The sequence below is a fragment of the Spermophilus citellus genome, assembly GCF_964194105.1.
Source record: "Spermophilus citellus genome assembly, chromosome: 2".
Classification (NCBI taxonomy): domain Eukaryota; kingdom Metazoa; phylum Chordata; class Mammalia; order Rodentia; family Sciuridae; genus Spermophilus; species Spermophilus citellus.
In genome coordinates this window covers 220,221,169-220,249,027 of record NC_138183.1, presented here as the reverse complement: position 1 = coordinate 220,249,027, position 27,859 = coordinate 220,221,169, and the positions used below count along the sequence as shown (strand labels likewise).

The window sequence follows — 27,859 nt, the reverse complement described above, 5'->3', positions numbered from 1 at the left end:
AGTCCTTAATTCTGCCTCTTTCCCTTTAAAAGGAGTTGCTTTAATCAGTAATAACGTTATTTCAAATACCAAATGGTCTGCAACAACACCTCAAAAAAAGGCCAGGCCTCCGAAGGTGTGAGCTGGAAGAGACACAGAGTTGAACAAGTTCACAAGCAACAGGCACCTTCCAGACACAGGAAGAAGGGCAGACGGAGAGGAAGCCACGCTCTACAGGCCCGGACAAAGCCCTCGCGTCCTCCTCGCGTCGCCATGGCAACGCGGCATCGGGGCCGGCCCGGATTGGCCGGGCCCTGCGCGCGCGGGGCCTGCTGGGAGAGCACGTCCTCGCTGCAGCTCTGCCGGTTTGAACTTGGCGGGCCAGATGCGGGCTGTGGGGCGGTGGAGTGTTGCTTCTTCCCCTCCCGGCATCCTGTTCTCCGCGGACTGTAGTTCCGAGTCTCAGCCCTCCGCGGCCTCCTTCTCCGTCCTCATGACGGGTCCCCGGGGGCAGAGGCTGGGGGCGGTGGCGACGTCTATCTGTTCGTCGCCGCCGCCTCAGAGCTGCAGCAATTCCACCATGTCATTGTTGTCTCCCCTCGGCCACCAGAGATTCTCGTTTGACGATGAACATGGTGACGGAGAGGATGAGGAAGATGTGGACGAAGATACCCATGACGTAGAGGCCGAGGTGTTGAGCCTGAGAGGAACGGAGTTACCGGGGCGCGCCAGGTAAACCTGAGGCTGCCCGACCGATACAACCGGTCCCAAGGTTCCTTGGACCCTTCCAAGTACCTTCAGCAAACCAAAACAATCTCCTGTCTTCCACCTTAGAGGCTGAGCAGGCGCCTGCATCCTTAAGTGCAGCCCTTTCTGCAGAGAGTCCTGGGCCATTTCTTAAAGATGACGTGTTTTCTGATTCTTAGCCCTTTAATTGCTGCTATCTCAGTTTCCTTTAAAAATGGCCCGTATATAGTCTCGAACACACAAAACTGCTTCTATTTCAGGAGTTTTACGAATCCTCAGAAATCCAGACGGTGAACTGAAGAACTCTTGTCCATAATCTTAGTTCCAAAATGTGTTTTATGTAGTAGATTGTAATAGTGTAAAGAGCTGAAGCACAGAGATTAGTCCACGACAGCATGCAGAGGCAGGGTTGGTCTGATCTGAGGACGAACTTTCAGTGGAATAGTTATTGTTGTATCAAAGAATATTTGAAGCAAAGGGATTATTAAAAACCATCATAATGTTTATTTCTACAGTGATTCAGTCAGCAAACATCTATGTTTTGTCACATATTAGTTTAGGTACTGGGGACCATAAATAAAATATACGAGATTTTATTAAATTAAAGCCCATCTCGGTCCACTCATTTTACAGGTGATAAAACTGTATCACAGAACACAAATAAAAAGACTGACTCAAAGGCATACACCAACTTATTAGCAGACCTGGGCCTAGTAGTGAGGTAAACTGATCAGGGTTCCCTCTTATACAGCATGACTATTTTGGGATGTATAGAAATAGAAGCAAAAGGCCTATCACTGCAGGAATATGTAATATTGTAGGTCTATTTGGGGGTAAATGTCATCTTCAGAAGCCAATTTACAAGTTTCTGATCATCAAACTATATAAGGAACAATACAGGAGACCTAAAAAATGCAGACCAGAGAACCCATACTTTATGTGTAAGTGACAAGATGGCCCCTCTCTATATAAGGAATGAATGAATGGAATGTGGAACCATATGAAATGACCCATACATGGTTACAAAAGTTATTCTTTTAAAGATGAGAGGTATGTTGGTGGGAATGGAAACCAGGAAGAGTAACCACGCAGGCTGTTCAGGCTGCTTGAAAAAACAAGAAAGAGGCCATCTCGTATTAACCCCATAGACTCAGTGGTAAGAGTTAGGGTTTTAGGAGACCATTTTCATCTATGCTTTGTCGGGACTCTTTAGGACTTAGTTGGTATTAGATATTTTTAAAATGAATTTTAAAGATGTGTGAAATACCTTCTGAGCATAATTAACAGGACTAAACAATGTGGACATAGTTTATCTGCCTGAGGAATAAATGCCATGAAAAACTGCAGCTCAACTACTGAGACCCTGCATTAGCTTCCTCAAGCCAAAATGCTAATCAAACGGAACCTGCCAAGGGAGGAGCCAGACCTATCTATGTCTCACCCAAAGCCTGAATGAGCTAATAGGGCTAAGGCTGCCTAAGCACATTTCATTCCCCAAGAGTCAAAAGAATACTGAGGATGTGGGTCTAGAAAGACAATTTGTTAGGTCTTGTGTGTGGCAAGTGTCAGATTCTTATTAGGTACTCAGTAAATGTGTGTTGAATGAATTCCTGTTTCTCCTTCCTGGAGAATAGTTAGATACCATGATTATTCTCAAATGGTTCAGAAAAACTAGCACTTCTTTTCCTTTAGAAGATTACTGTGTTCCTTTAGTTGTTGTTCTGGATAGCTTGTATGGGATGAGATGAGGGAAGGCAGCCTGAGTCATAGCCCAGCCATTGTTTTGGGCTATCAGCATCCTCTGTAAAGAGAAACCAAGAGCTCTGGGATTTTATGTCTCTCTCTGTCCCTTACCAGCTACATCTGATTGTGGCATACCAGTAGAATAAGGCTTCTTTGAGATAGACTCAGGCATTGGCTGCACATATCTCTCTATGTGCTCAGATTTGTGTGTGTGCTGGGCCTCATACATGCCAGGCAAGCATTATGCCACTCAGCCACACCCCAATCCCTCAAGATAATTTTCAGTACAAATAGACTTATGCTTAAAAGATGGATTGACCTTCAAGTGTATTGGCTGGGATTGAGAAGATGATCAAAGATGACCTCAAGAAAAGATAATGAAAAGTATTTTTTCTGGAGTCTTTTATAATATGCTTTGGGCCTACTGCTTATCTATTTAGTTCTTTTCTGACTTTCATATAATTACAGTTAGGAAAGTTGTGCCTTAATAAGTTTCTTGTCATAAAATAGCTAATTATGAAGCCTTTCTTTATTATGGGTATACCTGTAGTTTATATGCTATACATTTGGAACATGTTTGCTAAAAATGTTAAGGCAGGAAGTATTAAGTGTTATCTAAAAAAAAAAAAAAACTGATTTGACTAATTTCTTCTTTCGACAGTGTTTCATAATCTAGACCCTCAGTCAAGACATATTTGGTTTTCTTCTTTCCTTTCTTTTTTCCAGTACTGGGGATTGAATCCAAGGTGCTTTAATCTACAGCCTACTAATCTACAGTCCTAAACCTTTTAATTTTTCCAGGCTGGCCTCAAACTTATAATCCTCCTGTCTCAGCCTCCTACATTGCTGGGATTACAGGTCTAAGCTATCACAACCAGCCATGCTCTTATTTATTTATTTATTTATTCATGTTCTTTTCTTTAAGGAACTCATGACCTGTGGCAGAGGGAGACCAGTGACAAGAAACCCAAGGCAGTTAATCCAGAAGTTTTTAGAAAGTTTCCCAGACAATAGAGTATCAGAATAAAATCTTGAAGGAAGAATAGCAGTTAGTTATAGTAATAATTATAATAAATGGCATACCATGTACTTTCTGAGGACCCAGAACTATACTAAGTGCTTTAGCTTCTTCATGCAGCTACTACTGTCATCTCCATTTTACAGATGAGATCTCTTTTTTAAAGAAATTTAAATATGTGCACAAGCTAGGAAGAAGCAGATACAGATATTATCCCCAGGCTGTTTTACTCACAAAAGTCAGCTCTTAATCTGGCCATATGTGGAGGTAGAGGAAAGGCATTTCAGTTTTAAGCAAAAGCTGCAGAGCACAACACCATAATGTATTTACCAACCCACAGAAGTTCAACATGACTGAAATGTAGAGTCTGGATCACCCATTTATGAAAAGAAAGACAGGAGTCAATTTATGGATGTCAGGAGTTTGGATTTCATCCTGTGTGCAAATGGGCCCCTGAAGAACTTTGAGATGAGAAGTTACATGATAAAAGGATGCATTGAGGGGCAAATCTGGCAACAGGTTTAGAGAATGATTTAAAAGGGAAGGCTAGAGACTGTTTATGTTTGGAGTGATTGAAAGGTTGGAGAAGAGAATTACTTGAGAAAATTGAAGGATGTAGAATTGACATGACTAGTGATTATATGGGCATGAGGGTAGGGGGAGTCAGACATGGAGGTGGGGAGCGGGTGGAGTCAGATCTGGATTTCTGGATTAGGTAACTGGGTGGATGGTAGTAACATTCACTTAGGATTATAAGAGGAGTAAACTTTTTCTTAGTGGGGAAGAAAGAGGGGGGTGGATGCTGGAAAATGCTTACATTTGTTTTTTCAACTGACTGAGTTCAATATCATGGAGCTGTCTATCAAATGGTTGGAAATAAGTCTGGAACTTAAGATAGAGATCTGGCCCAGAATAGCTGATCCAGATATCACCAGCATATAGTGATAGTTGAAGCTGAGAACAGATGAGATCATAATGCAAGACTGAAAAGGAAAGATGTGCCTAAGAAATACTATATTAACAATGTCTCTTTTCCACTTAGAATACAAGTTCTGTAAAGACATGAATGGATGATTAAAAAACATAACCTCCCCCCCCAAAAAAAATTAGGGAAACTGAATCTATGAGGTAGAAAACGTGGTACAAAGCAGTTGTGAGGCAACTGTTTGTTAGAAGGAACAACGTTGAAGATACACACACCTGAGTCTATATAATAAACTTGCCCCTGGAGCTTTGTTGGGTACTGAACAATCTTACTATCCATGAGTGCTGATTGTTAAGTTTTCCATAAGTTTTGTGAGGCTTATTTATCCAGCCAAGTCCTTCTGTTCTTTATTTACTCATATGGTTAATTTTCTGTATACCCGGAAGAGTCAGACTGACAGAAGGTACAAAGTGGAGATGAGGACAATAAGAGATAACCAGATTGGAGATATATACTCTTAGAACTGGCAAAAGGTCGTCAAACAAAATATTAAATGTTGAAGGAGAGAAGGCCACAGCAGTTGTGGGTGTAGCTCAGTTGGTATAGAGTATACTTAAGATGCATGAGGCTCTGGCTTCAATTCCCAGCACTGAAAAAGAGAAGGGTATATTTTTTCTATAGCTTTCTACTTCAAAACAATTTCAAATCTAAAGAAAAAAGAATATAAAAAACTTCTGTTCATCCTTTACCCAGAATTCCTAATTATTAAATTATTTGTTTTTCATCATTCTCTCGGTATATATGTACACATTACTTTTTTTTTCTATGCTATATAAGGGAGGGAAAGGGAAAGGTCTGCCCCAGGATCTGATTAAAGTTATGTGTATATGTGTGTATGTGGTAGTGGGGCTGGAGATATAGTTCAGGGGCATGTCCAAGGCCCTGGGTTCAACCCCTGGTACCACACACACACCTACAAAAGATTGTGTATACTAGTAGTAATTAGTGATTACTTGTATAGATAGAATTTTTAGGAATAAAAAAATAAAATTTCAGAAATAAATAATTTCCTCAAGTGACCTTGAGGCACATAGGTTGGGCTCAAGTTATTCCATTGGGTTTTTAAATAATTTGGTTTTTGAAGGGAGTGGCTTAACTAAATGAGTAAAGTAATTCAAAATTAGATTTCCTTTTCCTGATTTTGCATATTTTTGCTTTATATAATTGATTCATGTTTTTAAAATAATAGTATTGAAAATATGATGTTAGATTTTGTTTTCATTGTATAGTTAAATGATTTTTGACTAGTAAGAGAAGTATTTCGTGTATAAGTTCTACAGTATCCTTTCTTTCATAGCAGTAAAGTTGAATCAGAAGATAACCAAGAAGAACAGAAACAAGTGCACTTAGGAGAAAGCAGCCTGACACCATGGGAGGTGTGGTTTGTTGGCAAAGAAAAAGAAGAACGTGACCGGCTGCAACAGAAAGCTCTAGAGGTACAACTAGACAGTATTTTTTCTATTTGATTCTGAGCTCACAGAGTAGAGTTGCTGTTGTAAATTAAAATGTTAATCTTATTGTTCCTGAAAACAATATGTGTGCGTTTGTTTGTATTTGTTTACTATATCAATTTTAATAAATCTAATTATAGAAGCAGTATGTTCATTAGAAGAACATTCAGAAAATATAGCTAAATATAATTAAGAAAATGAAAATCTCTTTTAATTTCACCACCTAATAATAATCTTTGTTAATATTATGGAATATAGCCTTCTAGACTTTCTTCTATGTAAATTTTTAAAAAATAAAAACAGTCATCCTAAGTATCCAAGAGGTTTAGTTCCAGGACTTTCTTGGATTGCAAAATACTCAATGCTCAAGTCTTTCTATATAAAGGCATTTAACGTATATATCTCCCCATCTACTTTTAATCTTTTCTAGATTACTTATATCACCTAATACAATGTGAACACTACCTAAGTAGTTATTATACTGTATTGCTCACAGCATAATGACAAGAAAACAATGTGTCCCTGCTCAGTATAGGCACAGTATTTTTTTTTTTTTTGGCATATTTTCAATCTGTGCTTGATTAAATCCATGGTTGCAGAACCCATGGATACAGAGGGCTGATTATATGTACAAATGTATATCTAGAGAGACATACAATAGAATTTTGCACTTAACTTAGGTAAATTCAACTATATACTCAGGAAAAGTTTTAAGAAAGAAGAGAAAAATTGAAATAAAGACAGGAACCTATTCTACCTATCAAAGAGCATGTGCCCTAGCAAGTAAATAGATTTGTATAACTTGCTATCTCCTAAGCTCCCTATCCAGACTCACTCTCTGATTTCTTTTCATCACAGAAATGGTGAAAGATACTTCTTGTTTTTAATGAAATAGTTTCAATCTTTTTCAATCTGTTTTTTTTGCCTGTTATATTATTAATATATTTCCATGTCATTTTATTTTTTATTTTTTGGAGTGGCATTGGGGATCTAACCCAAGGCTTTGTGCTTGCTAGGAAAACACGCTACCACTGAGCTATACCCCAGCCCTCATTAAATATTTTTCAACATCACTTTAAAATGATTGCTTATTATTGGCTGGGGATATAGCTCATTTGGTAGAGTGCTTGCCTCACATGCATAATGCTCTGGGTTCAATCCCCAGCACCACAAAAAAAAAAAAAAAAAAAAAAAAAAAAAAGAAAGAAAGAAAAGAAAAAGATTGCTTATTATCAAAGTATATTTAAAATGTATTAATATATATTAAAATATAGTAAACTGGTACACTATGGTTGGATGTTTTAGTTTATTCTAGTCTGTTAGTAACCATGGTATTATAAAAAATCATGGGGACTAAAGCTTTGTACTTTCTTTGCCCTTTATGATCTTCCTTGAAATTTTTCATATTGCTTTTGAAACTAGTTGTTATTTTTGTGATGGGTTTCTACCAGGTAGGCAATCATCTGTTCAGGAGACTTGGAATGATTCAAATGATTGTATAAATTAGTATATTCTGGCATTTCCCTTTTACATGATACTTCGTATTCTAGAATACAAATTTATTCCTGGAAATATACACTGTGAGAGTAGTACTTATTTCCTCTTAGCAAGCACAGGGCTTGAAAAAGACTTTGTGGTTTAGTTTCAGCCAGGCTTAATAAAAGCTCTAGTTCTAGTCTTTTTACTTGCTGGGTATCTTAGCCAAGTTATTTAGACTTTTATACTTCAGTTTCCCCATCTGGACAAGGTGGGAAAAATAGTACCTGTCATAGGATTTTTGTGAGGATTAAATGAAACAAAGTATAAAGATAGCCGATTTTGTTTTTTATTGGTATTGGCATTTCTATCACTGCTAGTCATAGCCTTTGGAAAAGGTTTTTTTTTTTTTTAATTTGTTTTCAGAATTAATGTTTATTTTTGAGATCCCAGACTCTTCCCTTTACCTCAACTTTAGATTTTAACATTACTAATTCTTTTAACATTACTAGTTCCAATGTTTAGTGTGGCTTTTATTTTTCCTGCTTCTTTTTTTCTTGGAGTGCTAGGGATCAAACCCAGAGCCCTGCATATGCTAGGCAAGGGTTCTACCACTGTTCATCAGTCCTTGTGTAGTGTTTTTGAAAAATATTTGTTCACAGTGAGAAATCTATTTTTTCATGTTGTACATAAATATAAACCTATGCATAGATGTAAATATACATATATATTTGAAAAAGTATCTTAATTTATTCAAAACATGGTATTCTTTTTTATGAAAGTCAATTATAATCTTAAATTGATTTTAGACTCACAACTTGGAAAACACTGGTAGAGTAAGTTAGTGGTAAAGCAGAGTTCATTTGCGTTTTTTTCTAGCTACTATAGAAGTCACTTGTAAGGAGAGTCACTTTATCAGTGAAAGGGGGAGAATAATATTTACCTCTTAGTGTTATTATGAGGTCTAAATGAATATCAGGATATGGCCTACTATATAGAAAGAACTCAATACGAGTTAGTTATTGCATATGAAAGTATATAATAACTACTCTGAAGATTTGTTTCAAGAACAGATTAAAATAATAAATATAAAGTCCTTACCACAACCATTAAGCATATAGAAGGGTATAATTATTTGTATGGATTAAAGCCTTTTCATGTTTTGAGTAATTTGACATTTCTTATGACTACTTCATTACTTAACTTTGAACCAATTTAAGATATTTTTGAATGAATCTTGCCTATCAGTCACGCCAAGGAATTGTACCTATCAATCATAACATATGGGTCATCTACTCAATGCTTTGTTAGCTTATTTTGAGCTGTTATGGTCTTTATATTTTATTTCTTTTGAGTGAAAACGTTATTTTTTTTTCTTTTAAAGAATACTGCTGAAAACTATCATAGCTTTCTGCAGAAATAATGTTTAACTTCTGTCATCCAGAAAGTGTAAATTGGAGGTACTTCCATTGGAAGTAGGATCAGTTTGCTTTGCAGGATATACAAGAGACATTTCGTGTTGGGGGACTGATGATATTGGTAGAAAACAATGCAGAATTAGAAGATGGCTTATCATTATAAACTTCAGCCAAAATCTATTTGGATTTTCATGCCTTTCTATTTATTTCCTAAGTCATGCTTTCCCTTATTTTTCTGTCCTTATTTACTCTATTCCCTAATTTGCTTATAAACCATGTCATTAAAAGCACAGATTTTTGACCATAAGGAATGGTTCATTTCAGATCCCTATTAAAGCTAAGAAGCATGAAGGCCAGAGAAGTAACTTTGCCAAGGGTTTGGTTAGTGGCAGAGCTGGAACTGGTATTAAGTTCTTTAGATTTCCAATTTATGTGCTTTTTCCACGATATCAAAAAATATTTTAGAAATAAATAGATCAGACTTAGTATTTGCTTTTGAACTTATTCTTGCTTTCTTATTTTCTTCCTTTAACATTTAAAGGAAAAATTTTTTTTTTTCAGTACCACGCAATGGCACTTAACCACTGAGTCATATCTCCAGTCCTTTTTTGTAGTTTATTTAGAAACATGGTCTCACTAAATTACTGGGGGCCTCACTAAGTTGCTGATTGCTTTGAACTAGTAATCCTCCTGCCTTAGCCTCAAGAGCTGCTGGGATTACTGGCAAGTGCACTGTGCCCCACTTAAAGGAAAACTTAAAGGATAGTTGAATCATTAAAAAGCTCATTTCATTCATAAATTTTATTTCAGTAACAGACATTTAAATTTGTTTTAGACATCTCTGTGAGATTGAATTAAAAAATTGTTTTAACCCTTTACAGTTACCCTATTAAAAATGTTATACATTTGTAATATTGTTGAAATGATAAACATGGTAAACACTGAAAATTAACATTGACATTATGCAAGCTAGCACATTGGTTTTGTAGGTTATTAAATATATTTACATTTTTATTATTTAAAATAATTCTTTAATTCTTCTAAGTTCTCTGTGGTCTTTGGCTAATTTTAATTTTTAACATTTGACTTAATATAATCTGTTCAAAATTATAAAAATTATTTATTTTGTGACTAGTCCAGGTACATTTTTCCTGTTTTTTTTTTTTTAACTTCACCATTTAATCTTCAGCTATTTATCAGCCCTTAAGGAAGGAATAGGGTAGGATATAGAGTTGGTGAAACTCAAAATTGTCAGTTTGTTTTTTGTTTTTGTTTTTGTTACCTTCAATAGTAAAATATTATTTGAAAATGGCAAATGTATTGAAATAATGATGCATGTTTAGGACCCTCTTTGGAGTTTGGTTTTCCATAACCAAATGTTTACTCTATGGGAAAATAGCTATAATCCTGTTGAAATTCAGTGGTGTACCAGAAGACCACGAAGGGGCTTTTGGAAAGAAGACTCCTGCTGTATCCTGGAGGAGGCCTGCCTCGGTGGTGAACAGATGGAGCCATTCAGCATGGGAAATTCTAAGAGGAGCTAGCCTTGGAAGAGAGGGTGGTGTCTGAGAATGTGATGTATATTCTGGGTAGGCAAATACTTAGACATTCTAAGAATACAGTACTATTCAGGTCAGTGGTAGCATTTTCTAGGTACTTTTGGATCTTTTCTTTATTATCCCCTATATCAACATTAACTAAAATTTGGCATTCATAAAATAGTAATGCAACATCTTAATTTTCCTCCTTTTGAGTTACCGGAAGACTCTTAAAAAGTATATAAATATAATCAATTATGCTTAATCATACATTTAAACTTTTCTTTAAAAGAAAATTTAGAACTAGTTTGGAAAATTTCAAATGTATAGTTGTCAGATTTATATCTAGCCTTTTACTATATGTATATTTATACACATGTATATACACATACATACACACATGTGTATCTGCACACCCACACACACTCTGTGTGTTTCTCCTTTTACTTGTTTTCTGGCACAAGTCCAGACTGTCTTCCCCTTATAGAGTATATTGTAGTAACCTTCTAGTCAATCTCCCTCAGAATAGTACTGATCATTTCAAACTCAGCCTTCAGTCTTAATAAGAGCTCTAAATCATCCCTTTTGACTTGTATTCTTCATCATAGTGTTCAATTTACTCTGTCTTCAAAAAACCTCTTTCTATCTAAAGAGGAAATTAGTACCACACTTTAAATTAATTATCATCCCCACCCACATCTTTCACTTCTTTTAAAGTCATCTTCTCTCACTATTTTAAGAAACTGCTCATTTCTGACTATCCTGGTTCAAACCATTTCTCTTTGTCTTCCCTTTTCGTTCTTTTCTCCAAACTCCTGTTTTTATACCCAATAACTCAGAGTGTAGCACTTTATTCTTTGGTATACAGAGAAGGATTAGATGAGAGACTTCTAGGATTTCATCTTTCTGTGTGTGTGTGTGTGTGTGTGTGTGTGTGTGTGTGTGTGTTTGTGTGTGTGTGTGTGTGTACACGCACAGTTCTTGTTAGATCAATAGCAGGCAGGCACTCAATTAAAGTGTATTGAGTGAGTAATGAAGGAGTAATAGCTATGAGGTAGTGAAGAATCCTATCAAGGTGGATATTTGTTTTGTGGGATATGGTGTTTCAAAGTTTGAAGATTTTCTAAGCGAGATAGGGCAACTATTTTCTTTGCAGTGGAATTTTAAGATCAGAAGTAAACAAGTATCTTTTGAATAGTTATTCTAAAGTACAAAAAAATATGTTCTTGGTGTAAAGTTTTATCTTCATTTAAGATCCTGGAATTAACCTGAGAGTTGGAAAATTGCCCATTGAGGTAAGTGTTTGGGGAGAAAGGAAAGATGGGAAGGAGAAAGGGGGACCAATGGAAGATTCATAAATGTGTCTGATTATTAGTATCTAAGGAAGGAAGAAAACTAACCAGTAATTATGATTGTAGAGTCCTAGAGAAGTCTAGTTTGAACAGCTTTCTCAACTAATGCCATAATTTAGCTGATGAGTGACAGTGGTGGCATTCAACTTGTAGTTTTATTTGGCCATACCTTCCACATTCTTTCTCCTGAGGAAATGCCCAGACGTGTAGATTCTGGTGACAGCAAGGCAGTTAAATAATCTGGGGTATGAATGTGGTTTTGTTTTATATCTCAGCAGCTATAAAATCTGTGAAGAAAACTCTGATTCTTTTTTTCTCTATGGAAAACTGAATACCTTCTTTACATTTCTTCTTTGGTGTAACTCTGAATTAAAATTTTAATTTAGGGATTACTTAATTCCTATTCTTTATCTTCAGCAAGAATCTTGAAGCTTTTTATAACTGTAAAAAAAAAGTTGCAATTCTCTTGAGCTACTGCCAATAGCTTACAGTGGTGCCAAAATTTATGTGTGGGAAAGTTGATTTCAATGAGGGTAATTTAGCTGAAGTTTAGTCTAAGAAACTAGTGTTTTGCTGCCAAGCAATTATTTGCATTTCTAAAAAATGACTTATACTTTTTACCAATGCTTTCTTTCTTTGTAGACTAGTTACTTAAGTAAGTTATTATCAGTAGTGGTATATATTCTATAATGGAAACTATATTCTTGTTTAATTTGGTTAAGCTCAGCCTTTTTTAAAATATGTGATTTGGGTACTTCCATTAAACATTGCCTTTTGTTTAAATGAAATCCACAGGAATTAAATCAACAACTAGAAAAAAGAAAAAAAATGGAAGAACGTGAAAAAAGAAAAATAATTGCTGAAGAAAAGCACAAGGAATGGATTCAGAAAAAGAATGAACAGGTAAAAAGGAAAAAAATGCATACACATATCCTGACATCTCTTTTCAAAGTCTTTCTTCCAATTAGTCCTTAGCTAGGTTTTTCTTATATTTCTCTTAGGTTCTTTCTTCTTTGGGGTTTTGCTTTTGTTTTTTACCCCTACCCTCATGAATATTTATCAAGTCTCTGTCTTCTGCCCTTTGCCCTTTACTCTTCTTTTGTTTTGGGTACTAAGGATTGAGCCTAGGCACTGAACTGCATCTCTGCCCTTTTTATTTTGTTTTGAAACAGGGTCTCACTAAGTTGCTGAGACTGCCTCTAACTTGCCATCCTCCTGCCTTAGTCCCCTTGAGTCACTGGGATTAAAGGCATGCACTACAGAGCCTGGATGCCCTCTAATTTTGTTCTTTTCTGTCCCTGTGACCTCTACTAGTGTCTGCCTGCATTCAGCAATTCTAAATATTTTTTTAAATATTTTTTTTAGTTGTATATGGACACAATACCTTTATTGTATTTATTTATTTTTATGTGGTGCTGAAGATGGAACCCAGCACCTCACATGTGCTAGGCAAGCGCTCTACCACTGAGCTACAATGCCAGCCCCACCAAGTCTGAATCTTTAGACTTGAATTTTTTGAGTCTTGGATTTTTATCCATTAGATCAGCAGGCAACTCCAAATGTGTACACCTAAAAAAAAAATACCTTTGCCCCATTTCTCTTCATAGACTCTTTCCTATTATTCCTTTATTTCTATTACTTCTACTGTGTCTTCAGTCACTTAAGAACAATAGAATTCTGTTGCTCCAAAACATCCCTTCCTTTACTATATATAATTGCTGCTTCTCTTTTATTTTCTGAATGGTCTCATTACTTCCTTCAACTTTATTGTTTACTTCTCCATACTAGGATATAAGTTCTTTATAAGATCAGGAATTTTCTTCTTTTTTTCAGTTCTCCAACAGCTTATCCATTACCACACATTAGAGGTACCCAGGAATATTTGTTAAATGAATAAACCCTTCTTGTATGTCTCTGCCAGATTAATCTTTGCTGAATAGATCTGACTGTCATTCTTTAAGTCTAAAAAATTTTTTTCATGTTCCACACCTGTACTGTCTTCTGACTGAGATTTTAACAACTCTAGACTGACTGGTTAAAGAGCCTCCACTCTATTCCCTAAGCCAAAGTAGCATTTCAGCCATGTCTACCATCTGTTTTCTCTTTATTCTATGCATATTCTATGCTGATTCTTTTTACTAGGATTATTTAGGGAGCACACACAAGATAATCACAGCCGCTCCCCATCTTCTTGGAGTATTAGTTTTACTGGAAATTTTTTGAGAGGAAAATGTTATATTTTTATAGTAAAGCAAACATAGGTATATAAAGAAGTAGACTGTAAGTTTTATTTTTATTTTATTTTTCAAAGTGTTAATGATCAAACCCAGGGCCTTGCATATACTAAGAGAGCACTAAATTTTTTTACATTATTTTTAACATATAAATAAATTTCCTAGAAATCTTGAGCTTTCGGCTGTACTGCCCAGGCCTCAAGAGTATGTATTCTTGAGAAATTTTGAGAATACTTATCTTCTTACTATTTTTCATTTCCTAATTTTTACATATGGTATTTTATCAGGATGGAATCTCATCATATCCTCTGTTCTACTTTTCCATTTGTCATCTAACTCAGATTATTTCCTACATGCAGATTGGCTGTTCACATGTTAGAGGTTCTTTCCTGTGAATCTTTGTTCAATTTATATTAACTTTTATAGCACTTTATCATATGATGCTTTGTATTTTGTGTATGTTTTATAAAAAAGAAAAAAATGGCTGTTTTGTAGTATGTACATCCCTTTGCTTTCCTTGTAATTTTAAGATCTTTAAGAACAATAATTCTTTTTTATATTATTTTTTATCCATTACAAGGTTTATAATTCTTTGTATATAGTAAGCATTTCTTAACTGAATGAGTGAAGGAATTTTCTTTTTTCTTTTTCTTTTTTGCAGTGCTGGGGATCAAAACTAGTGTTTCACTCATGCTGGGTTTTACCACTGAGCTATATTCCTATTCTTCCTTTCTTATTGTTGTTGTTGTTGTTGTTATTATTATTATTTTTTAATTTGTGGTGCTAATTGAACCCATGGCCTTAAGCATGTTAGGCTAGCATGCAACCATTGAGCTATCCTTCATATCCCTACTTTCAATTTTAATACATTCTTATGTTGGATCACACATTAGAAATTTTTTTTAAAGAGGTCTTTATTTTGTTTATTTATTTTTATATGGTGCTGAGGATTGAACCCAGTGCCTCACATGTACAAGGCAAGTGCTCCGCCACTGAGCCACAACCCCAGCCTGATACATTAGAAATTTTAAAATAGCTGGGCATGGTGGCACATGCCTGTTGACTCTAACTACTTCAGAAGCTGAGATGGGAGAATCACAAAGTTGAGGCCAGTCTGGGCAATTTTCTGAATGAAATGAAAATGAAATGAAAAGAGGTCTAGGGGAGGGTGTAGCTCTGTGATAGGCTGCTTATCTAGCATGCACGAGGGCTTGAGTGGAATCCCTAATACTGCCCCCCAACCCCCATTTAAAAAAAAATTACTCTGCTATCACTTTGTTTTTTATTGTGATTTTATGTTTAGAATGATACTGATTTTATTATTAAAATCTAACTGTGAATTTAGATAAATGCTCAAATTATAGGACAAAGTTTTAAATTTTTAATTATAGTTTTTGTCCTTACCTATTGTTGAATCTGCTGCCAAGTGATATTATGAGTATCAAATAATTTCAGTAAGTCGAAGATAACATAACCTTCATCATCCAGGCATTAGAAGAAGGAAATTGGTTAGAGAGGTGTCTGTGTGTATGTGTGTGTATATTATAACCATAAAAGTATTTGATCCTTACTTGGATTGTGTTTGTTTAGAAATCAATTACTATGGATTGTGTTTGTTTACTTCATCCCCAAAAGAGTACTTTGAATAAATGTCACAATCAAAATAAGTCTATATGACCATTACAAAATTTTGGTTGACACCTTTTTGAAGTTTATATGAAAATAGTTCTCCATGTATGGTGTGCTCTCTCCTCTAGAAGCTTCTCTTATCTTCTAACTTCATTAAGCTAATTTTACCATGCCAATCAAACATAATTGTTGTTTTTCTAAGAATATAAGATACTGCTGAGGGATATATGATATATATTCACTGTTTTAGTTAGTGGTAGTAGACCTAATCCAATTATTTTTGAGGAAAAAATTCTTTTGGAGTAAGTGGTTTGCCTTGACATAAATCACTAATTATTGAAAGCAAGATTCCATAAGGTAGAAAATGATTCAGAGATGAACCCTGAAAAATTAATTTACCTATTCTGCAGCATTCTTGTGCATGTTATTTTTTTTCTTTTTTTTTTCTTTTTTTTTAAAGAGAGAGTGAGAGAGGAGAGAAAGAGAGAGAGAGAGAATTTTTTAATATTTATTTTTTAGTTCTCTGCGGACACAACATCTTTGTTGGTATGTGGTGCTGAGGATCGAACCCGGGCCGCATGCATGCCAGGCGAGCACGCTACCGCTTGAGCCACATCCCCAGCCCCTCTTGTGCATGTTAAAGAATAATTGTTCCCTCCTTTTTTTTTTTTTTCTTAAAAACTATCAGATTTCTTATTCAGCCTTAGTTACATTTACCTGTATTTGTAAAGACTGCTCTCCTGGTTCTTCTCTTCCTGTCTGGCATCTAGCTTTCTGTTTACATTCATGGTGTGTGGTCCTCTGCTGCCTCCAGCTTCATTTTAGTTGTATCTTGGGCTGCTATTTTCTCTAAGTCATTTTCACTGTGTTTTATCAAAAAATCAGACAAAAGAATTTATGTATACATTAGCAAGATTGCTTTCTTCTAATATGACTGTAAATTGTGAAATCCTTTTAAAACAAATGGCTTATCTCATTGAGTACACTTAATATTTGTGTTGCTATGCTAATTTATTTTCCAGATTAATTTTTTTGCACATTAATACAAATTTTGAAAAAGGCCTCTACTTTCAGTGTTTTAAAAAGTTATTTAAAAATAAAATTGTTTTTAATTCTCAAAACACACTGATATTTTATTGAAAGGCTTAATTCAAATCAACAAGGTATATAATTGATAACACTGTTATCAGTGTATCATTCATGCTTTCAACAAATGTTTACTTAACTTTTTCTATGTGCCAAGTAGGCCCTATTAGAGGAATTAAAATAGAAAGTCAAAAACTTTAAGTAGCCAGTTGTTCATTTCTTTTACTTGTAAGAAACAAAGGTTCTTTCAGGGCACCATTTTAGAAAAGGAAGATTAATTATTCTCCTCTGTGATATAGAACCAGTGTGCTAGAAAATCCGAAGCCACTTAATGGCTGACTGCTCTCTCAGTAGCAGTGACAGAATATTCTGACTGCCTGCTGTGCAATAAAATACACCTATTTTAAGTTTATGAGTTTGACAGATGTACGTACCTGTATAATTAATAAGCACCACAAGAACGTTTTCATCACTCCGGAAAGTTCCCTTCGCATCCAACCCCCATTCCCTTCCCATAGCCAGCCCCAGCTCCAAATATCCTGGAAATCTTTCTATTCTCTATATAAGATTCTACTTTCTATACTTCCTTAAAAGCAGAATGAAAGAATGTGTTGGACTTCTTTTGTTTTTAAATATATCCTGATATTTCATATATAGTTAATTCATTTTTATTGATGAGTAGTCTCCCATGGAATAGCACAAATTGTTTATCCATTCACTAGTTGATGGTCAGTGGATTGTTTTCCATTAGGAGATATTATGAATAAAATTCTATGACCATTTATATACAAGTCTTTTGTGGACATTTGTTTTCATTTGTTTTGGGTAGATGTTTAGGAGCTGAATTGCTGGGCTATGTGGTAAGAATGTGTTTATGAGAAATTGCCAAAGTATTTTCTAAGGTGCTTATACCAATTTATATTCCCATGACTATTGTATGAAAGTTCCAAATATTTTACATCTTTGGCAAACCTTATATTGTCAGTCTTTCATTTTAGTTCTTCCAGTGTGTGTATAGTATATGCCATTGTTTTAATTTTTATTTCCCTGAGATCTAATGCTGTTTCTCATCTTTTTATAAGCTCATTGTATTAGTCTTTCAGGGATGCATAACCAAATACCACAGACTTGGATGGTTTAAACAACAGAAAATTATCTCACATCCCAAGAGACTGGAAATCAAGATGAAGGTGTCTGTAGATTTGGATTCTCTTTAGGCCTCTGGCCTGCAGATGGCTTGTCTTCTGGCTTTTTCTCTGTGCACACATCTTTGGTGTATTTTCCTCTTTTTATAAGGACATCAGTCTTATTGGATTAGGACCTCATTTAAGTTTGATTTACCCTTGGAAGGTCTTATCTCCTCACACTTGGGAGTTAGGCTTCAACATAGGAGTTGAAGGGACACAATTCAGTTTATTATACTTATTGACCATGGTAGGCAAGCGCTCTACAACTGAGCTACATTTGTTGTTAGCTTCTTTTGGATTTGTTTTGTGTCGATTTAAGTCTGTTGCCCATTTTTTGAAGGGGTTATATGACTTCTTATTAAGATATAATAATTTGTAAGAATTCACGGTTGAGTAAAACTTAGCGACAGAGAGCAAGCTAAGCAGGCTCTGGGTTCAGTCCTCAACAAGCCTCCTCTCCCCGCCAAAAGACATGTAGGAATTATTCTTTCTTTTCTTTATTTTTATTTATTTATTTATTTATTTTGAGATGGGGATCTTAGTGATATCACTGTGTTACCCCGGTTGGCCTCAAATTCCTGGGCTTGTCAGGTGATCCTCTTGTCTGAGCCTCCCAAGTAGCTGGGAATATAGGTACATGTGACACTGGGTGAATTTTGTACATTTCTCTTCACTTTTTCTAATGTGGTGCTGGGGATTGAACTCAGGGCCTTACTCACCTAGTCTAACACCTACCGATGAGTAATCTCCAATCCTAGAATTCTTTATATATTCAGACCACAAGTCCAATGTCAGATAAATGCACTGCAAATATTTCCTCCCATTTAATTTTTTTTCCTTTTTTTTTTTTTTTTTTTTTTTTGGTGCCAGGGACTAACTCCAGGGATGTTTAACTACTGAGTCACATCTCCAGCCAGTTTTTTAATTTTTGTTTTGAGACAGGGTCTTGCTAAGTGGCTTAGGAGGGCCTTGCTAAGTTGCTGAGGCTGACTTTGAATTTGAATTTGAGATCTTCCCGCCTCAGTCTGCTGAGTCATTGGGATTACAGGTGTGTGCCATCACTCATGGTCCATTTAATTTTTCTGAATACTATATTTTAAAGAGCAGAATGATCTTCTTTCCTTCCTTCCTTCCCTGAGGATTTAAACCATGTAGACTTTACCACTTAGATACATCCCTATCCTTTTTTTTTTTTTTTTTTTTGAGACACTATCTTGCTAAATTGTGTGAGGCCTCCCTATTCACTGGGATTATAGGCATGAACCTCTGTGTCCAGCTTAAAGAACACAAGTTTTAAATTTTCACGATATTCCATATTTCAGTTTTTTTCTTTTATGGTTATGGTTTGTATGTCTTTATTTAAGAAACATTGTGTAGTTCAAGAGTATAAATTATTCATTGTTTTCTTCTAGAAGTTTTTTAACTTCAGCTTTACGTGTATGTTTATTTTGAGTTCATTTTAATGTCTGGTTGAGTTAAAGGTTGGGGTTCATTCATTTGCATATATATATTCAATTGTTCCACTGTTAATTGAATAGATAATCCTTGGCACTTTGTTTAAAATCAGTTGACCACACACACACACACACACACACACACACACACACACACACACAGATCTATTTCTGAATTCTATTCTCTTCTATTGATTTATATCCTGTGTCAGCAGTACTGACTTGTTACTACAGCTCTATAATTCTTGAACTTATAGTTTTTAAAAAATAGATAATATAAATCAACTTTTGTTTTCTTTTCCAAACTTATTTTAGTTCCTTTGCATCTTTCTATATGTAATTCAGCATCTGCTTTTCAAGTGTGTTAATTATGCCTGCTTGAATAGTGCCTGGCACTATTGAGATTTTGTTAAATCTGTAGATCATTTTGGAGAAAATGGCTCTTAGTAATATCAAATTTAAAATCTATGAATATGTTTTTTCTTTCCATTTATTTGTCTTATTTCTCATCAGTTTTATTTGGTTCTTAATGATGGTATTATGCATCATTTGTTACATATATTTCTAATTATTTCACATTTTGGGCTATAGAGCAGTTATCTTGCCTTGTTTCTGATATTATCTTGTAACATAAAATTAATTTGTGTAGTCATTTGGTATTATTTCTTCCTTAAATGTATATTGCAAACTACCAATGAAGCTATCAGAAGCTAGAGTACTTTGTGGTAAATTTTTAAATTTTGAATTGTTTTATAATAAATGGTTATCCAGCTACTATTTCTTCTTGAATTAATTTTGAGAAGTAGTATGTTTTAAGGAGTTTTGACATTTCACTTTGGTTTAAATTTTTTGGCATAACATTATTTTTAGCATTCTTCCATTTAGAAGTCTTTGTGATCTTTATTGATCTACTATTTACTGTGTGATCTTAGGCAAATTACCCTCTTATGCCTTCCTTTCCTCCTTTGTAAATAGGATGATAATAGTACCTACCTCATACTGGGATTGTAAGAATTAACTGATGGTCCATATATATAATAAAGTACATAGAATAGTGTGAGGTATAGATACCAATGAAGGGTTAGTTTCTGTCATTGAAAACATTATAGGGACTAGATGATTTCTTGTTGGTGAGGTTAGGCAGGAGAGTCATAAATCACACAGATTAAGAGAGATATATTCCAAGACCATTTTCAGTTTGTAGATTTTCTTCCAGTGAGGAGTAATTAAAATCCGTTATTGTTCCAGTGGTATTGAGGTTTTGTTATGAAAAGATTCCCTTTCACAACTATTGGTTGCACAGCAAGAAAGAAATATATCAACTTGAGGAATGGTGCAAGCCCTGATTTTCAAGACTTGCTTGTGCTGCACAGCACTGAACAGGACATATATTGTATGTAAAAATTGGGTGTTAATTTATATTACAGTATTTTACAAGATACTTTCAGGGAAGGAATTTCTCTTTTTGGATCATCTTTCTTTGCTCCATGAAAACTGACATTATATATATTTGTATTCCATATTCCTTTTATACCTTTCAGATTAATTTCTAAAACTTTGATAAAGAGAACTATCCATGCTATTATTTATTTAGAATTTAACTACAGTTGGTAGGTTATCATTTGAGTAAGGAGAAGAAAAGCATTGAGTTATAGTCTATGTAAAAAATTAATTTTTCTTTTTCTGAAAAGGGCCAGATCTTAAATATCTCAGGTTTTCTGCCCATGCAGTCTCTGTTGCAACTATTCAACTTTGCTCTTGTAGAGTAAAAGAAACCATATGCAAATATATAAGCAAAATGAGTTGGCCATACTTACATAAAATGTTGTTTACAAATACAGGTGGCCTGTGGGCCGAATTTGACATTTAGCCTTGTTTGCAAGCCTCTGATCTATATAAAACAGTATACCTAAAGATTTGCCCAATTATGTCCTTATATGCAATCTTCAGCAGGCATTATTTATTTGAACTCTATAACTCACTTATGGTGAATGCTTATCTAAGTATTTGTATTGACAAGTTATCTATCTAGGAAATGTTTATATACATGAGGGTAAACATCCATTAAAAATACTAGGATTCAGAAGTCTAACAGATAGTAATATTTATTCACTAATTTATTTAAAGAATATTTATTGAGCACCTATTGTTTACTCAGCACTATCCCAGTTGCAGGTATACGTTGGTGAGCAAGATCTTTGTCAGTTTCCTAATGAAACTTACAGCCAAGCAGTAATACCTGTTATTGACATTGAACAGGTAATTGCAGTATGTAATATATTCTCATAAACCACATTGTGCCAACCACTGTTACACCACTTATTTTAAGAATAATAGAAGTTTAGAAAATTATTGCATATAATAATCCTTTCTTATGTGAGAATAATTACAGGTATTTCAATTAAAATTCCTATTTTTATTTAAGAAAAGGAAAGAAAGAGAACAAAAAATGAATAAAGAAATGGAGGAGAAAGCAGCAAAAGAACTAGAGAAAGAACATTTGCAAGAAAAAGCAAAAGAAAAATATCAAGAATGGTTAAAGAAAAAAATTGCTGAAGAATGTGAGAAGAAGAAGAAAGAAAAGGTATTTTTATTAAAGTAGCCAGTTAGAATATATGTTTTTGGTGTTCATAGGTGCCAACTATATTTTAGAAAAAAGTATATGATTAGAGAATTGACCGTATCATAGCATAAAGATATGAAACTATCCTTACTTATATTATGTTGTCTTTAAGCTTCAAAATGAATATATATTTTTGGTTTCCGTACATTGAGTAATTTCAATAAGCCTATATATTTTTTCAGTCATATTCAAAATTGTTGTTAGTTGTTTTAAATATTTTTCAATATACTTTTATCTAGTCATATTACTGTATAATATATTAGTTTAAAAAGAAGGCGGATTGCTTTCTTTTTTCTTGGGTTTGATATCTTATTGTTTAGAGGAAGACACATTAATATCACATCCCTGATCATGTTCAATTTTACTCTCAAATTATAGAAATATAATTCAATATTGTGGCCAGTAAGCCATTGAGAGAGGAAGCAACTGGGAGAAAAGACTCAGTAGAATTTGAATGGAATGTTTAGTTATAGAATATCCTTGGAAATGCTTTGGTCTTGTCATTTTAAGGAAAAAGAAAAACAACGGCAAGTCGAATTACAAGAGAAAAAGGAAATAGCAGATAAAAAGTTTAAGGAATGGTTGGAAAATGCAAAAAGTAAACCTCGTCCAGCTGTAAAGAGCTATGGTTATGCCAATGGAAAACTTACAGGTTAGTTTTTATGTTATGTGGCTTACATAAGTATGGTTTGCAGAAGCAAATTTTATACATTTTGTTTCTTTTTCACAGAAATAGAAACTTATAAAATTTATTTTTATTTCAAATTACTGTCTTTTAGAAAATTATACTATGTTGGTAGGAATTTATTCATTCTCCATAAATAATATATAAAGGTAATGGTTGTAAAACTGCAACTTATACTTTTAAGCAATGATTTCTAACATTAGGAAATAAGTTAAATTCTCAGGAATGGAGTTGTAGTTCAGTCACAGAGCATGTCCTTAGCATGCATACAGTCCTGGGTTCAATTGCTAGCATCCCTGGTAGTGCTCTTACATTCTTGGATGAAAAAGCCTTACTCAGGATGTGTTTAAGGGTTCATCTTGCCTACCCTTTTTCTAACCTTCTCTAAGGCAGAGCTTCCAGTGTCTTTGGCACATTCTTTTTACAGGGTGGGATATAGATAGCACATGACCAAACAGAACCAATTGGCCTTTAGGCTTGGTCTGATGATAAATGGCATTGCATGTTTTTCTTTGTGCTTTATGTTGAAAGCTCATACCTTGATGACAGCTGCCTTCACTTGTTTAAATGATTTATTATTAAAAATACTCCCATTCTGTTTTGTTCACACAATGGGACATATTCCAGACTTTGTTTTGACCACCTTGGTGAAGTATGTGTTGACATATTATGCAGTCAAAGTGGGCTGCCAGGGTCTGAAAGACACATTCCTGCTGTCAGGATTAGGCCTCTCTTATATGTTGTAGAGGTCATTCATTATATCCATTAATCCATTTTAGCTACTGAGGATGGCTTCTTCCTCCTCCTTCTCCTCCTCCTCCTTCTCCTCCTCCTCCTACCCCCACCTTCCTCCCTGCCACCCTCCCTCCCTGCCACCCTCCCTCCCTCTCTTTCTTTCTTGCTTAAAAAAAGGTTAATAAGAAGTGATTTTTACCTAATGATTAAATAGTAAAGCTAAGACTTTAGGTGGGAATATACATGTTGACTAGAAATTAATTGCTAAAACAATGGACTATTTTATTAAATTACTTTGCTTTTTAAATGAGTTTATCTTTTTTATTTTACTGGTTCTCTTTAGTTATACATGACAGTAGAATTCATTTTGATATAACTACATAAATATGGGACATATCTTATTCTAATTAGAACCCCATTCTTATGGATGTACATGATGGTGTATTTATATACATTTATATGAAAATTATTTTGAATTCATTTCACTTTTTTCTTTTCCTATCCCCATCCCTTCCCTTCATTCTAATAAGCAACATATTTGTCTGCATGCTGTACTTCCCTTAAGTCTTTATTCTTTATCCTATCATTTTTATAAATTATGAAATAAAGGAATTTGTGTGCCTATAATGACCAAAGGATTTGAAGATAATTTACAGAATGTTCTTCCTTCACATAGTTATTATTGTCAGGCATCACAATTTTTAAACAGTATGTTCATCAAAAGATGCTCTTTAATTAGTAATAAAATTACACTGATTCTGTGAAATCTTATTAACTTGAATAACAATAAATCAAAATTCCCTGGTTCTAAACAAAAATCTTGATTCACTTTAGCTGTATAAGCAAAATAAATTTTTCTGTAAATTTTAGTCTCTGACAAGGGGAAACTGGTTCACAAATAAGTCATTTCCTAGACAGAGTTAAGAAATGAAGGTTTTATTCAATTTTATGGTTCTGAAATTAATTCCATAGTAAAACCTTTGCAGGTATTATTATTTGCATAGATTTTAACAATATTATTTGGGTTTTCAACATTATTTTTTGTATATGTTTTAACAATATTGTTTGGCTTCTCAGAATTATCTTTTACTACATTACTATATTTGAAAGTGTTAGTTTTTTAAAAGTATTCAGATTAGCTTGGTGTGTCAGTGATAATTCGCCTTTTTGACAGTCTAACATTTTCTAGGAATTTTAAAATAAGTAATTGTTCTCAAGAAGTTTAGTTGTTTTGTTTTGTTCTGATTTTTCAATGATTGTAGGTTTTTACAATGGAACTTCCTATCCAGAACCCGCCTTTTGTAATCCAATTCCATGGAAACCAATTCATATGCCACCTCCCAAAGAAGCTAAGGATCTATCAGGAAAGAAGAATAAAAGACCTGTGATAAGTCAGCCACACAGGTCATCTCTGGTAATTCATAAAGCCAGAAGCAATCTTTGCCTTGGAACTCTGTGCAAAATGGAAAGATAGTATATGTGGAAAATACTATGCTTTTACCTGAAGCTATTTAATTTTGAAATCAAAAAGATTTTTTACCTCTCAATCAGCAAGTTAGTACTTGATGTGATTATTGTCATACTAATTTTTGTATTTTATATGGAGTCTGAAGGATTAATTGAGAAAAGTATTTTTTATGTTTTGGTTTTTCTTTTAAGATTGATCTTGGCATATGGTTTTGCATGATAAATCTAAAAATTGTGCTTGTTTAGCTTGTATTAAAACCACACTGTAATACCCATAAAACCAAAAATTTTTCCTGTATTATTTCATACTCTATATTGTTTGCTGATGTTTATGTTCAAGAACATAACATTAAGATTAATTTGTCCAAATATGCATTTCTAAACTGCATGGTTTTCTAAATGGGTTAGAAACCAAGAATAATAAAAAACAGTCTTTGTTGATGGCTTTTAGTGTACTTTTCCCATTTAGATATTTTAAAAATAACTGAGTAAAAGTTTATTTTGTTACAGAAATAAGAATTGGGACTTTCAAAGGAAAATCTAAATACATTGTTTTATGCTCTGCATCTTAGATTGATGTGTCATAATCTTGAGACCTTAGTAATATTGTGCTTTATTTTGTAAAAATACTTACACATTAATTGTACTTCTTTGTTAGCTTTGAAATTAGGATTGTCATTACATTATTTTTTAATATTGAAATGTTAATTGTTAAGTTTTATGTTGCTGAGGTTGAAATCACAGATCTTATTAATAAACACATTTTAAGGATAAAAGTTGAAATGCTTACTAAAATAGCACACAATTTGTATTAAATTTTATTAAATATGCTTTTTAGGAAAAGCCTGTTATCTTTTTTAGGGCCTGAGAAAGAAATGAAAATTTATTCATTTTAAAGTGATTTCTATTTAGAATATATTCCATATTTTTGTCAGATTAGTCACTGGCCAAGTTTCTGGTGATCAGGTAGTATGTTAGACAATGCAAGGACAACAGAATTTTTAAAGTGTATTCATATAATCACAACTTTAGAAAAATGCACTTCTAAGCATAGAACAATTTGTTAGCAATCAGTAGGGTTTGTTTAGTCAAAATGTTGGTGAGATTTAGGTTTAGTTTGTTTGTTTGTTTGTTTTTATGCAGTACTAAGGATTGAACTTAGAGCCTCACACTCACTGAGCTATGCTGAGCTATGTTTCTGGCCCTTGTGACCCTTGACCATATTTCTTAGAACTCCTGAAATAGTGAAACGTCCAGATAATCGTTCTATTTGAGTAAATTTGCCTTTATAGAGAAAATGTAGAATTTTTCAGGGTAGCAATATTTTTCTGTTAAAAAATGTAAGTGCATTTTCTCTATAAAAGCAATTTTGGCTTTATATAACTCTGTGTGTGTATGTGTGTGTGTGTGTGTGTGTGAGAGAGAGAGAGAGAGAGAGATGTATATCTGAATTTCTGAGGGTTTCACATGTAGTTGTGATATCTAATAAACATTCTATTTCACAGCTGAGATTAACTGTTAACTATAACTATTCTAGCAAGACTTTTCATTCAGTCATTAATCATTTTAGTGTATATCCTGAGTTCAATAGATATCAGTAGTTTGAATTTTATTCTTTCTCTTTTTTTAGTACTAGGGATTGAACCTACAGGTGCTGTACTACTAAGACACATCCACAGCCCTTTTTATTTTTTTATTTTGAGACATTGTCTCACTAAGTTACTTAGGGCCTCACTAAATTGCAGAGGCTAGCCTCAAACTTGTGATCTCCTGCCTCAGCCTCCCTTGTTGCTGGAATTATAGCTGTCCACCACTGTGCCTGGATTTAATTGTAATTGCCTCTGAAGATTTTAAACAGGAAATTGATAAGGTCTGGTTTATTCTTTGAGATTACACTGGCTGCTCTGAAGAAAATTACTTAATTGGGGGGAGGGGAGAATGGGAGGAGGGAAATGTTTAGAACATTTTTTATCATCTAGCAAAGAGATCATGATAACTTGGATTAAGATGGCAGCAGTAATAAGAAATAGAGATGTATTTGAGTTATATTTTTGAGATGGAGCAAACAGGGCTGCTATTATTTGGAAGATTAAGAAGGAGGAAAAATCAGATATGACTTCTAGTTATTTGGCCTGATAGCTATATAAATAATGATAATTATAACAGAAATAGAAAGATTTATAGAGCAGATTTATGGGCTGAGATGAAGAAAGAGGGAGGTCTTTAAGAATTCAGTTCTTGATTTGTTAGGTTTTCAGTACCAACTAAATATCCTAGTGGAGATGGTAGTTAAATATATTTGTCTGATGCTCAGAAGAAAGCCAGGATTGGAGTTATAATTTGAGCAACATCAGCACATAGATGGTATTTAAAAACATGAAACTTGATCAGAATACCTAGGAAGAGTTTAGATAGTAAGAAGGGTGGGCTGAATATTCCAATTTTTAGACGTTAAACAGTCATCAAATCCTGAATCAGCAGCCAGTAGAGTAGAAGAAACCCAATAGAGTGTGATATCACAGGAGCCATGAATAGAAATGAGTTGTGAACTCTCTCTACTGCCTCTTGAGAACTAAGACAAGGAAGAGCTTTCATTATTGGATTTGGTAAGATGAAGGAAGGTTCTTGTTGAACACAATAGTGAACATGTATTGAATTATTTCTACAGTCCTGGTATTCTTATGCTTTCATATGTGCTATTTAATCCTCACAACAATCTTATGAGATAGTTACTTTCATTATTTTCATTTTATACTTGAGGAAACTGAGATACAGAGAAGTTATATTGCATTTATTGAGAGTAAATCACAGAATATGGATCAGAGCCCAAGAGATTAAGGTTCAAGCTTTACAATCAGATTTGTTTCCTTTCCTATATAATAAATATGAAGAAAAACTGGAATGAAACTATAATGAAATAGACTTCATAGAGAATCGGAGGTAAGAAAGCAGAGCCCATAAGTTAAAGCCACTTTTTCCAAAAGTTTTATAGTGAAAGGAGAAGCTAAATGGGATATGAGCTGGAAGGGAATGTAAGGTCAAGGTCACTTTG

The 27,859-nt window shown here is 34.2% G+C and overlaps 1 protein-coding gene across 1 annotated transcript; it reads left to right on the top strand.

Moving 5' to 3' along the window:
• Window positions 1-252: 252 nt before the first annotated feature.
• On the top strand, window positions 253-25,948 carry CCDC34 (coiled-coil domain containing 34; the record flags this gene model as incomplete). Its single annotated transcript, XM_081282273.1, is given in 7 exon segments — window positions 253-288; window positions 290-711; window positions 5,773-5,908; window positions 12,503-12,610; window positions 21,723-21,881; window positions 22,431-22,572; window positions 24,603-25,948. Coding segments are annotated over 7 exon segments (1,215 nt in total). The 3' UTR covers window positions 24,815-25,948.
• Window positions 25,949-27,859: the final 1,911 nt, after the last annotated feature.